The sequence below is a fragment of the Barbus barbus genome (assembly GCF_936440315.1).
Source record: "Barbus barbus genome assembly, chromosome: 3".
NCBI classification, from domain to species: Eukaryota; Metazoa; Chordata; class Actinopteri; order Cypriniformes; family Cyprinidae; genus Barbus; species Barbus barbus.
In genome coordinates this window covers 13,215,079-13,228,468 of record NC_136731.1, presented here as the reverse complement: position 1 = coordinate 13,228,468, position 13,390 = coordinate 13,215,079, and the positions used below count along the sequence as shown (strand labels likewise).

Below are 13,390 nucleotides of genomic sequence, written 5' to 3'. Positions count from 1 at the left end.
AAACAGTTTAACATCACATTTGATCTACTTTTACTCTAAAATGCTGTCAATTTGATGTTTTCTGGAAGTGAAAACAATACAAACTAACTATCAGACAATTTACAGTGAAAAAAAAAAACTGTAAAACGTCATTCTCGGAAGTCCCCGCGTGACGAGCCACATATAATTCTGCTTTATTTTAATAGTTTAATTTCCTTTATATTTTGCTATCAGTGGGTGTTTTGTGCTACATTCCATACTATTTAGTTAATTGCATTCTTTTGGTGTCATGTGTGGTACCTTGATTGTGTTTTTGTGTTTGTGAGCATGACCCTATACACAGACTACATACGAACCTTGGTCACGTTTTATGTACAAGCTACTTTCAACAAACTGATTCATCAAGTGACTTTCTGTTTTACCACTTGCATCATTATAATGGTTATTTCTCACTGCATTTAAAGGTCAACATTTTCTTAGTTGAATAAGCTTGGTATGTTAAAATGATATCATTATGTTACCATTATATCTATAGATGTTTCTGTAGTCTATTAATTGTGCCCCATAATAACAAGTCCATAATAACAAGTTCATCTCTAGTCTGCGAAGCAGTCTGTCTAAAGAAATGCATAAATATCTTCGGATGGTCATGTGTTGAACCACACTGTGGACCATCTGAGTGTGTCGTAACAGCTCTACCCTTTTACTCCCTCAAACCAACCTATTTCCAACAGCTCTGCTTTATTTCAGCTCTGATGTCAAGACAGGTTGGTAAATCACCTCAGCTGCTCACTCTTTGTTTTATTAGATTCCCAGCCACAGAGACGTGGTTTGAACATCGTCTCCTTGGTCTCTTGCCACAAGCAAAAAAGAGGCCTTGCTTTTAAGCACCTCAATTTTTCCTTCTTAACTCAACATTCAGATTCTTTTGAGGTTTTATGTATTACTATAATCATAAAAGTCTTTATATTTGATACAATTTAATTACACAACAGGTGCACTTACCACAATAATATCATTATGAAATAAATCTCTCTAATACACATTGGCCACAATTAACAGCACCCTTTTATTCGATACTTTTTGAAACCTTCATTTGCCAGTTTAACAGCTCTAAATTTTCTCCTATAATGCCTGATGAGGTTAGAGAACACCTGACAAGAGATCAGAGACCATTCCTTCATCCAGAATCACTCCAGATCCGTCAGATTCACAGCTCCATGACTGTGATTCTTCTCTTCAGTTCACCTCACTCATTTTCTACAGGGTTCAGGTCAGAGGACTGGAATGGCCATAGTAGCAGCTTGGTTTTGTGCTCAGTGACCCATTTTTGTATTGTTTTTGAGGTTTGTGTCTGGATACGGTTGGAAGATCCAGACATGACCCATTATAAGATTTCTAACAGAGTCAGTCACTTATTGATTTTTTTATCTGTTGGTGTTTGATAGAATCCATGATGCCATGTGTCTAAACAAGATGTCCAGGACCTCCAGCAGAAATATAGGCCCACAACATCAAAAATACAACAGGATATTTCATTGTACACATGGGCTACTTTTTATCCCTTTGTTCATCATTTGAAGTTCCAGTCAGGTCTGATAACTGAATATGCTGGAGATTGTTTTTGGATGAGCTAGGAGAATGTTTCTTGTAACCCTCCCAAACAACGTGGTGATGTAGGTGCTGTTTGACAATTTAAAAAAAATAAAAACATTCTGACCCCGAGACTCAACTATTTTCTGCAATTCACCAGCTGTGGTCCTTGGAGAGTCTTTAGCAACTCAAACTCTCCTCCTCACCGTGCATTAGGACTATATAGACCAGGGATATTCAAATCTGGCTCGCGAGATCCACTTTCCTGCAGAGTTTAGCTCTAACCCTTATCAAACACACCTGAGCATGCTAATAAATGTCTTCAGGATCATTAGAAAATCACAGGTAGGTGAGTTTGATCAGGGTTGGACCTAAACTCTGCAGGAAAGTGGATCTCACGAGGCATATTTGAGTATCACTGATATAGACATACGTCCACTTCCAGGCAGTTTCATTACACTGGAAACTAAATTCTTGACTGGAAATTCTTAATTATTGCCCTGATGGTGGAAATGGGAATTTTCACTGCTCTAGCTCTTGTCTTAAAGCCACTTCACTAATTTGTGAAGCTCATTTATCTTTTGCTGATGAGAGGCATGTTCAGAACATTCTTTTGCCGTTAACTGTTGCTGTCAGGAACTATTTTTTAGTGGAAGGACAGCATTTAACGAACTTGCTTCAAAAAAGTAACATTTCAATACATAAATATTTGGTTTCAATATTTTTTTACTGTGTGGTAATCGTTTTATAAAAGCAAAAAGGTACTCGAGGCCGTGCTGTATCGTGCTTCGCATCGTGCCTAACAAACGCCCTTCAGCCATGATTCAGCCTCTGCTTACACTGATGTACCTTATTGCTTACATACACACACATACACTCACCTAAAGGATTATTAGGAACACCATACTAATACTGTGTTTGACCCCCTTTCGCCTTCAGAACTGCCTTAATTCTACGTGGCATTGATTCAACAAGGTGCTGAAAGCATTCTTTAGAAATGTTGGCCCATATTGATAGGATAGCATCTTGCAGTTGATGGAGATTTGTGGGATGCACATCCAGGGCACGAAGCTCCCGTTCCACCACATCCCAAAGATGCTCTATTGGGTTGAGATCTGGTGACTGTGGGGGCCATTTTAGTACAGTGAACTCATTGTCATGTTCAAGAAACCAATTTGAAATGATTCGAGCTTTGTGACATGGTGCGTTATCCTGCTGGAAGTAGCCATCAGAGGATGGGTACATGGTGGTCATAAAGAGATGGACATGGTCAGAAACAATGCTCAGGTAGGCCGTGGCATTTAAACGATGCCCAATTGGCACTAAGGGGCCTAAAGTGTGCCAAGAAAACATCCCCCACACCATTACACCACCACCACCAGCCTGCACAGTGGTAACAAGGCATGATGGATCCATGTTCTCATTCTGTTTACGCCAAATTCTGACTCTACCATCTGAATGTCTCAACAGAAATCAAGACTCATCAGACCAGGCAACATTTTTCCAGTCTTCAACCGTCCAATTTTGGTGAGCTCGTGCAAATTGTAGCCTCTTTTTCCTATTTGTAGTGGAGATGAGTGGTACCCGGTGGGGTCTTCTGCTGTTGTAGCCCATCCGCCTCAAGGTTGTGCGTGTTGTGGCTTCACAAATGCTTTGCTGCATACCTCGGTTGTAACCAGTGGTTATTTCAGTCAAAGTTGCTCTTCTATCAGCTTGAATCAGTCAGCCCATTCTCCTCTGACCTCTAGCATCAACAAGGCATTTTCGCCCACAGGACTGCCGCATACTGGATGTTTTTCCCTTTTCACACCATTCTTTGTAAACCCTAGAAATGGTTGTGCGTGAAAATCCTAGTAACTGAGCAGATTGTGAAATACTCAGACCGGCCCGTCTGGCACCAACAACCATGCCACGCTCAAAATTGCTTAAAATCACCTTTTTTTCCCATTCTGACATTCAGTTTGGAGTTCAGGAGATTGTCTTGACCAGGACCACACCCCTAAATGCATTGAATCAACTGCCATGTGATTGGTTGATTAGATAATTGCATTAATGAGAAATTTAACAGGTGTTCCTAATAATCCTTTAGGTGAGTGTATACATATACACATACATATACTGTATATATACACATACATATACTGTATATATATATATATATATATATATATATATATATATAATGTGTATGTGTATACATATACATTTAAAATTGTTGCAAGGAAAATCTCCTCATATATTATCCATATGTGAGTGGTGTAGTAAAAGCAGCAAGGCCCATTTCTCAATTACTCTAATTCATGTGATCATTCCAAATATTTTATGCATTCCATTGAAGGGCTCATCCTTGTGTCCTAATCCCTTTGAAGGGTTTACCCTCCAGAGTCAGTACTTTGAAGGGATGTGGGGTGTAGAAGACCAAAAACGGTTTCTTTGGAATGCACTCTCTCACAATTATTAAATCAAATTATGAAGTCTGGTGACAAAATCCAGTGGCGTTTGGTCCTACCATTTTAGCCCTTCCATTTGAGAGCTTCAGTAGAGGAAATGATACAGAGTGTTTAGCATTTATACCACGTAAGCTCCATAAGTATCTTTTTTTTTTTTTTAGCACAGTATACTTGCTTGGTAGCTCACCCAGTACAGTACATCACTTGCAATGCTTCAGGTACGAGTCCCGTGAAACAAAAGTCCCAATAAAAAAGCTCAAAGACTTGTAGAAGCAAGGTAAAATGATATAGCTGCTTTAGCAAATGTGGTTTTATCAAGTTTGATTTTGTTAACACTGTTGGTTAGGTTTAGAGAAGGGAATAGTGTTGGTGGTATATTAAACTTTTAGTGCCACTCCCTGGAAAGTATTGCAAAATGTGCAAGAAGCAATGCAAATTAATTAAATGTTGCCAGGTTCACACCCATCTGTTTCAGATACAACTACACAATAAATAACTGCACTTTTAACACCTCTCAAAGGCATTTCACTTTAAGTGTCACAAAACGTGCAAGCAGGAACATAATATTTTGGAGAAATTATAAGAACTGACAAAATATATACCCTGTATGTTTTATATGTTAGTTTGGATAAACGGATCTGCCAAATGCATCTGTTCTTTTGAAACCTGAATTTATCTCATTTGGTGGCATGCTGAGAGCAGTGTATGCTGTAAAAACTGCAAACAATAACTAATGGAAACAATAAGAAATCTAAATCATTCAGAGGAATTGGAATCATTATCACAATTCAACTCAGCAACTGAATTAAGGCTTAAATTTTGGTCCGTTCTTTACACAAAGCTAAGTCCTAGTACTTTTATGATACTTTTGTCTTTTTTGATCTTATACTTTTCCTGTACAATTCCCCATTTAGCATAATTGTGATAACCCATCATTAAACTACATTCTGATATATGAATGCTGGAAGAAGTGATGGTTTACAATCTAACACTTTCTCAAACAATGCCGTGCCAACCTTAGCTCTAATGGATGAGGCCTAACTATGGTGTGACGCCATACTGTGTTCACCACAAGCGCCCTGCAGGCTCCTAAAGAGATTTCAGTCATTAGTTGCTCCTTTTCAAATATCACCACTGGAGCACATGACATTATGATGCACTAGGTCTACTAAGGTTTGGACAAGTAAATACAGGGCCTCTGCAGTGGTATTTTCAACCTTTGAAAGACCTAAAAATAGAGTGCTCTGCTAACCTCCAGAAAAGTCACTTCTAATTTGGGTTACCCGTCGCCCCAGTCACTCCTAACCTTCTGACGTCACAAGTCAGTGCAGATCTTTATTTTTAGAGGCCTCCCCAAAACTAATTGAAGGAAAGGCACTTACAGGCTGGTGTTATGTAAGGGGATTACCTTCTTGTTACTGCATGTGCCTTCGGCATTTAGTGGGACTTGCATTGTGGTTACTAGCAAAAGAAAGGGCAGAGTGACTCCAGAAATAGCCCAGTCTACAGCCTAATTGTTCATCTCTTGTGCACTTTTTCCCCTCCTCAGCTGCAAGCCAAGGTCACTGACCCCATCATCCACCTCACTTGTTCCGGAAGAGTCTTTTCCGCCCCCCAAGGCTTTGAGAGCACCGGCCAATAGGTAGAGCACAGCAGAGGTTCGACCTCAGCTCAAGACAAACAGCCAAGCGCCAAAAGCACTTAGGAGTGATCCCAGCAAAGTGCCCTACTGTCTGAAGCTGCCAGGTATGTTCTTATCAGCACAAACACAGAGCCTGAGGCTCCCCGTTCAAGCCGAGCCACTCTTTGGAGGAAGGCCCCTCAGAGGTTGCTTATGGCCCCCGCTCAGGTCACAAAGGCAAACAGTGAGCTTCTCTCCAGGCGTTACCTTGTAAAAATGTATGTAGGTCTTTCCAAATTCATCTATAAAAACTGTGTCGTTCAGACTCATCTATTGATTCTCTTATCTTTGACCATACTAAGTGGTCTTCGGTTTGATTGACTATTTCCACAACCACTGGAAATTTGACAGCAAACTGCGTCTTGTTTTATGAATACACTGCAAGTTTTATGGAGAACCTAAACTGCCAGACTTATTTTACATTCTCTTTGAAATTTTTGGCAGCTCAACTTTTGTCCAGTTCAGTATAAAGACAACAATTGATGGATTGGATTGAAGTATATTTTATGACTTAGACAAGCGGCCTAATAATGTAGAGCTTGAAAAAGTAAAGAAATAAAGAACTCTATGACATCAGTCTCATGGTGACTGTTCCAGTGTGGCATCATTCAGCAACAAAGAACAAACTAACTCTCTTTTCAAAGAGTCCTTGAGTGCACTTTTAAAATAAGGGGTATAAATATAATACCGTCTTATTAGAAGGTCTCAAATTACAAATATTGCTCATTAGTGTTAGTCAAAGTTGTACTCCAGACCAAGTTCAAGTAAAGACACAGACCTCAAGAGGGTCTGAATGAATTAAACAGTGTAAATACACTTTCCTTTGGGATGAATGTCATTGTCACGCAAACCCCCGCAACACACAAGAGTCCATGACAAGACCATGAAAATATTGCCTTGAACTCAGACTCTGGACAGATGTATGTCTGATTCTGATCTTGTACTACACCACTGGCATTAAAACAACAAGTTACAAGTTAAAATAACAGTTCAAAAATGGTATCATTTGCTCACATCTCGTGCCAGAAACTTTCAACTTTTTTTCTTTTGTGGAACATACAAAGAGAAATTCTGAAAGACAATAATGTCACTGAATATTGACTGATTATCGCAAGCTTTATAAAGGATGAAAAAAATAAAAAAAATCAAAGCATTCCAGAAAATGTATATGCTATATTCTTTCAGAAGAAATATACCCACAGTTCTCCTGTTCTTTAGCTTGCTTCCTAATCGAGTCATATCTTTGACAAATTGCATATGCTCCTTTTTGTACAATATGCATACAGCTTATTAGTGAATGAGACCCCTGTCAGTGCAAAGTTACTTCCAATCTTTCAGCTCGATCTCCCTCTCAGCTCTATTGCTGTGATCATGTTAAGTGGGTAACAAGGCAAGTTATTCATTGTAACACAATCCTGCCCAACCAAGTAGTTACCCCTTAAGATGGATGATTTTGTGTTGTAATCAATTCACTAACAAGCTCTATGTACTTATTTTTCCCCACCTCAATGCTGGAATATTCCCTTGAGGAACTACTCCAGAGATTTACGTAATGAGATTTACTAATACATCAAAGGGAATTTGGGAAGGGAGGGGGGGGGATCCCATGGAGCTACTGTAGAAGATTGATCTCCTTACTAGTCAGAATGCCACGCCGTAGTAACTCCTGCCTTCATAACATCATATCTAATTCACTGCCTTACTCACAAACCACAGACCTGAATGCTGACTTATGTGTAGACCCATCCAAGCTCTACTGCCGAATTGGAGACGGATCAGTCTCAGTCTCACAGGGAAAGTGCTCAGCGCTCCAGAGATTCTCCAAAGCGTCTGGAATGGCTGTTGACACTCCCAGTCTTTAATGTAGGATAAAGAAAAGCTTTAACTCATTACTCTTTTCAACCCACTCCTCCATTCTTGTCTTAACTACTTTCAAATGTTTAATAATGCTGCCTTCAGATGTAATTTGTTCCACTAAGATGCACAAGGAGTTACAATGATCATATGCGCCAAACAGAAAACTAAAATGGACAGGCTAGAAATATAATCTCACAATAGACATGCATACCATGAACATGTTGAAAGTGATACATCTAAATGAATTTAGTTATTTAATAACATTAAACAGTAATCATTATCAAGACTGCATGAAATTGGAAGGAAATAATGAGCCCTGGTGAACAAAAATCTGTAAAGGAATCAGAAATTTGTTTTTAATTCTGCATAATTAACACTAAGACTTTTACAATAATGAGTTGTTTGAAATAACTCCCAATGACTCATATAAATAAGCAAAGCTGTTCTTGAAAGACAGAACCACCCAAAGTAATTAAACAAAGATGTTTTGCTATTAAATTGACTTTTTTTCACAAATGGTAAATGCCAAGTATACTGATGGTCTCCTTTAATGGTTTCCAACCTAAGGATTTTTCATCAGGTGAAAGCTACTTCTTTCTGAAAAGGTTGGACAAACCTTCTCAAAAGACAGAAAAGGGATCAACATCTTCTACAGTATGTTCACTGGAATAAACCTGGAAGAAATGTAAAACAGGTATAAAATATGGGCGACTATGAAGGTAGGTGAAAATGAATTCTACAAAAAAGTCTTATAAAAAAAGTTGCAGTGGACACAAAACATTTATTATTTGCCTAGTAAAGTTTAATTACAAAGTTTGAAGTTAACTTCAAAGATGTATGATTTTATAAAGCAGTTATTTTCAATAAATATACACATACATACAGATAGATACACATACATATACACACACATATATGCACTAAAGAAATTCCTCGGGTTAAATTCATTTTCCAGACCTGAAAAAATAAAAAATAAAGCAAATAAGCTTTTGTTTCCAACATACAAGCTATATGTCTTGCTATTGCTCTTAACTACAGGATCTAACAAAATACAACATGTTGATCTTTCCTTTGCTTATCTAATAACAAACCCATTCAAGCAAAGCCCTTAACATCACAACTGGAAACTCAGTGGCGGCAGGTTCGACTAACTCCAAGACTGCAATTATCAGAGCAAAAAGCTTTCTCTCTGCCTTGATGAAAGACCCTTGAGCGACTCAACGTCTTGTTTATTTACGCTCAAAATTACACCCCTCTCTTCCTGTGTCATGTTCTTTGGTTCCAATTTGTTTTGTTATGCTTCCACTAAAACTGAACAACTATGCGTGTGGTCGCAATAATTTTAACAGGCTGACACTCTCTCCGCGCACACACTCACACATTCCGCCCTGTGCCCTCTCACCTCCGTGACACCTTCAACTATACCACATTGCAGGACAGCGAGGGGAAGGGGGGAACTTCAAAGTGGCCGGAGGGGGGTGCTTCTTTTTCCTGCCACTTGTCATCATCTAAGGGTCTTTGCTGCCTCCCTTATTACTTTAATCAATTCCAACTGCTTCAATAGGCTTTGATGGGGGAGCAGGGCAAAGCATGCTGGAAGCACCTGCCGCTGAGCAGAGCACAGGTGGCCTGCAGAGCCACGGGGTGAGACTCGAGCCCTCTTTACCAGGAGGCAATAACAGCACTGTTACCCAGCAGGCATTCCAATCGGCCCATCGTCACAGAAAACTGCTAGCGCCGCATAGTTAAACCACTAAACAATATGAAAGTTTAAGAGAAGCTGATGAGGACATGCAAAATAACTTAATAAAATGGCAATTTTGTTTTTTTATTAAATCAGTCATACATCTAACACACTTTAATACAATTTCTAAAGATTGAAGCATGTGCGAATATTCAAAGTGATGTCCAGGATGTCCACTTTCAGAAGAACTAGGCTATGTCGCCATCTGCTGGCTCCTCAACAAAATTAAAAGTCAAGAAGCTGCAAAGGAAATTTCATATTAATACACTGTGAGAAATTCGTTTTACTAAGGAACAGAAAACACACAAAATGAGGCCGACAAATAACTAATACTTTACAATTTATAAAAGCACAAAAACAAGTGACAAAAGAGCACAGAACTGTGCAACATTTCAAAATCCTTTTTCTTTGAAAAAAAAAAAAGTGATTTAATATGTAAATATTTATAGAAATATAAATGTGTAAATATATAAAAATCAATTTGAGCAGATTAATTCTTAGCAGAGGGCCAAACAACACGACTATACGTTATTTGTAATCAAAATAATCAAACCTAGATACATCGAGCACATGCATAAATGTAAAACTCACCAGCTGTGGCAGAATCTTTTCAAAGTGTTCAAGATCAACAGTGTCACAGTCCTCACTGTCAGCCTGTTTTACAGCTCTGCGTGTTGCCTCTGTAGCACACAGACAATTGTCATAATACTGAAGGAAACTATATTACACTGCACTGTAACAAAGTACAAAATGACTGCCTATGTAAAGTTGTCCTTACCTTCAACAAATACTTTCAACATCTCTGCTACAAGTATGACAGCATCACTGCTGACTGTGGAAAAAAAACTTCAAAACTGAATGCCGTTCAGCTGCCTGATCCTGATGACCATTTTTTCTTAATTATGTTTATCTGTACCCTCACACACACGTATGCAAAAACAACTTGTACTAATTGATAATGTAAGGGTGGTTTAATAAAACACTTTAAGTGAACCAATATGAGTATGCATCAGTGTGTTTCTATTTTATGTTTTATAAAGGTGATGTAAATTAAATCGTTACATATTCTATCGTGTGGATGGGTTTATTGTTAAACATTTCATTCATTTTAACAAATTTACCATCCCCAACTTAGAAACTCTGGGCTTAAAGAAAGTTCTGAGTGTCCCCAATTCAACTGCGTTCAACTTATAAATACAATCTTTCTCAAATTATATGAATGAACCATGCATTGGCTGTTCAAATGTCAGGGGACTCAAAAGGGCAAATTACCAAAAAATGGACCAACAAACAATATCTGAGACCACTAGGAGTGATCAAACTAGGGGTGAACCACATACTTGTTTTAGTCTGGAAAATATGGGCTACAGATCATCTCACTAGTTCAGTTTCTTGTCTGCACAAATGTAACACTTTTACACACATTACATGTACCATTTAACCCAGTAATACACTCTAAACTCAATGTTTTTACATAAATGCTAAATTTACCACCAGCCGTTTAGCTGGGAATACAAAGGAATTGGTTTTATTTTTTGGATATGTGTAAGTTGCATAACACTCCTGGCCACAAAATGAAGAACAAGATCATGGTGTGTTTTGACATTATGACAGATAACCAAGAGACTGACTTGAACATGACTTTGACTAAAAAAACTTAAATGCACAACAGTTTCTTGAGCAATAACGTCTCTGTCTCTCTCTTTACCACACATTGGCAAGAGAAGCAAATATAATGTTGTGAACCCTGTGTGTGTGGTTGACTGTTTCCCAAAAAGAGCTGTCTCACCTTTAGTTTTGTCCTCCTTGAAAGAGCGTGACAAAAGTTTCGCGACAGTTTCCTTAAAAACACATGTTTATCGTTAAAAATGGGAATCGCTGTAACGCCAATGACCTTGATATCTTATCACGAACTGTTTGTTAAAGAGTTGAAAACGTATACATTTAAACGTATTGAAATATACCTTTTTAAACACGACTTCATTTCCCGCGTTCGCCATTCTGAAACGCTTCCTCGTTTTGTTTTTATATAATGGCGGTGGCAACTAACATTTAAGGTGCATATCCGCCACCTACTGTGCTGGAGTGTGGAGCTTATCAGAGAAGAGAAGTAGAGAGAATCGGCTTCTTCGTTTGCTGAATGTCATATCAGAGAGACGCCTGCTGCTGCCCCCTAGCGCACTAATACAACACAACACGAATGGCTGTTGGCGCGTTTATGGAGAATACATATTTGATGGAAATATCTTAATGCTATTCAAGTTTAGAATGTTGACATCTTTTATTGTCTACATATATTTTAGAGCTCCTTGGTCCGTATAAGCTTTCTTGAAATGCATTTGAATGTGAACAAATAGCATGGTATTTTCACCAAGTTTAAAGAGATATTATTGACTGAGATGTGCCGAGTAAAAAGTTTAGTTATTCAATAACTAATTTAAGTGTTCCTATATTATTTCCAATTTTAATGTTTACAAATTCAGAGTTTTAATTTTAGTATAGGGACCACTTCTCACTATTAGTTGTTTATTAACATATTGTCTGTTTATTATTGCTTATAAAGTACATATTCTGCTTTCATCCCTAATCCTACCCAACACCTAAACTTAGCCTAACTATCTTACTAACTATTAATAAGCAGCAAATTAGGAGTTTATTGAGGCAAAAGTAATAGTTAATGGTTTGTTAATAGCAGGGACCTTAAAATAAAGTGTAAACAATTCAAAGTAAATAAACATAAAAATAAAGGATGTTTTCCACAGGAACATAATAATAATTTTGACTCAAAATTGCTATTATTCTCCAAGCTTTCTCTTTATTAGGCTGCTGTATCAAGATGCAAAGTCAATTCAGATTAGTTGAGTCTTGGTAAATACAATTTTCAGTTAAAAAGTCAGTTTAGTTCTACTTAAGCTCTCTGTTGTAAAAGCCGAAGATAATAATAATAACAAAAAATCTTTCAATAAACATCAATAAGAGCTGTTCTGTGAATAAATTTATTCAACGTTTCAGGTATCTTATATAAAAGTGATCATTTACAGTAGGGATACAGACATTAAATCAAACAGGGTTTTAATGTTAGGTAGAAAATTTAACACTGGATTATCATGCAAAAAAAAAACAACAACATTTAGTTCACATTGTAGTAGGATGAGGTTTAGTATTAATCACTCCAACTGTCGGTGCTCTATTCCACTTCTAATTCACACACAGGTCTGTTTGAAAGGATTGGCATGGAAGACTGTTTAACTGGTTGTCAATTCTGTTCTGGAGAGTCATCTAAAAGAGAGAGAGAGAGAGAGAGAGAGAGAGAGATGTAACTGGGTTCATGGTGTGCTGCTCCATTCCAGAGCATAAAATGAGGTCTGTAGTACCTGGAGAGCACAATCCTTTAGCTTTTCCATTCATCTCAATGGCAGTATGTGCTATGAAATCTGCTCATGGCAGCTCATAGACATACAGTTTTGCTGTCAGGTTGTTTTGAGCCAATCACCTAAACTTGCCGTGTGACTACTAATTCATGACTTCATGACAACACCAATTGGCTGACAGTCCCAAACCAAGCAACTGGCATATTGAAATAAATGTATGTTACTGAATAGATTTCTAGAGGAATCCTTTTGAAAAGATCCGCCCTGTTTTGGATGTTGGTCCTTGGCATGGGATGCTAGTGTCCTTATAGAGTGCGATCACATTAGCAAAGCTGCAGCGGAATTTTGCATGTAATGAAAGGTCCGCTGTCAACTTATACTCAATAGCGTAGAGACGTAAAAGCTTACACAGAAGCCACTTTCAAAACAAGCAGGTTTAATAGCGAATTCATGTGACCAACCTGAATATGAGCGAAACTTACACACAAAATTTCGCAGAGCCACAGTAAATGTGACCACACCTTCAATCAATCTTAGCAAGCTTATTTTGGTGAACCTGGGGTGCATTTCCCAAAAGCATCGTTAGACAACTAAGTTCCATTGAACTCTATTGGTAAAGACAGAATATGCGACCATAGCTGCTCTTGAAAAACACAGCACAGATTAATCAGAAGCACCATTTTTGCTGGTGAAGGACATGGCTATGTTGGGTCAC

The 13,390-nt window shown here is 38.1% G+C and overlaps 1 protein-coding gene across 1 annotated transcript; it reads right to left on the bottom strand.

Moving 5' to 3' along the window:
- Positions 1-7,894: 7,894 nt before the first annotated feature.
- On the bottom strand, positions 7,895-11,449 carry cenpx (centromere protein X). The gene is made up of 5 exons (XM_079379502.1): positions 11,269-11,449; positions 11,094-11,145; positions 10,083-10,136; positions 9,896-9,984; positions 7,895-9,544 (listed from the first exon to the last, which is right to left on the bottom strand). The coding sequence occupies exons 1-5, from the start codon at positions 11,302-11,304 to the stop codon at positions 9,530-9,532; spliced, it is 246 nt and encodes an 81-aa protein (XP_079235628.1). The 5' UTR covers positions 11,305-11,449; the 3' UTR covers positions 7,895-9,529.
- Between the last annotated feature and the right edge of the window lie 1,941 nt (positions 11,450-13,390).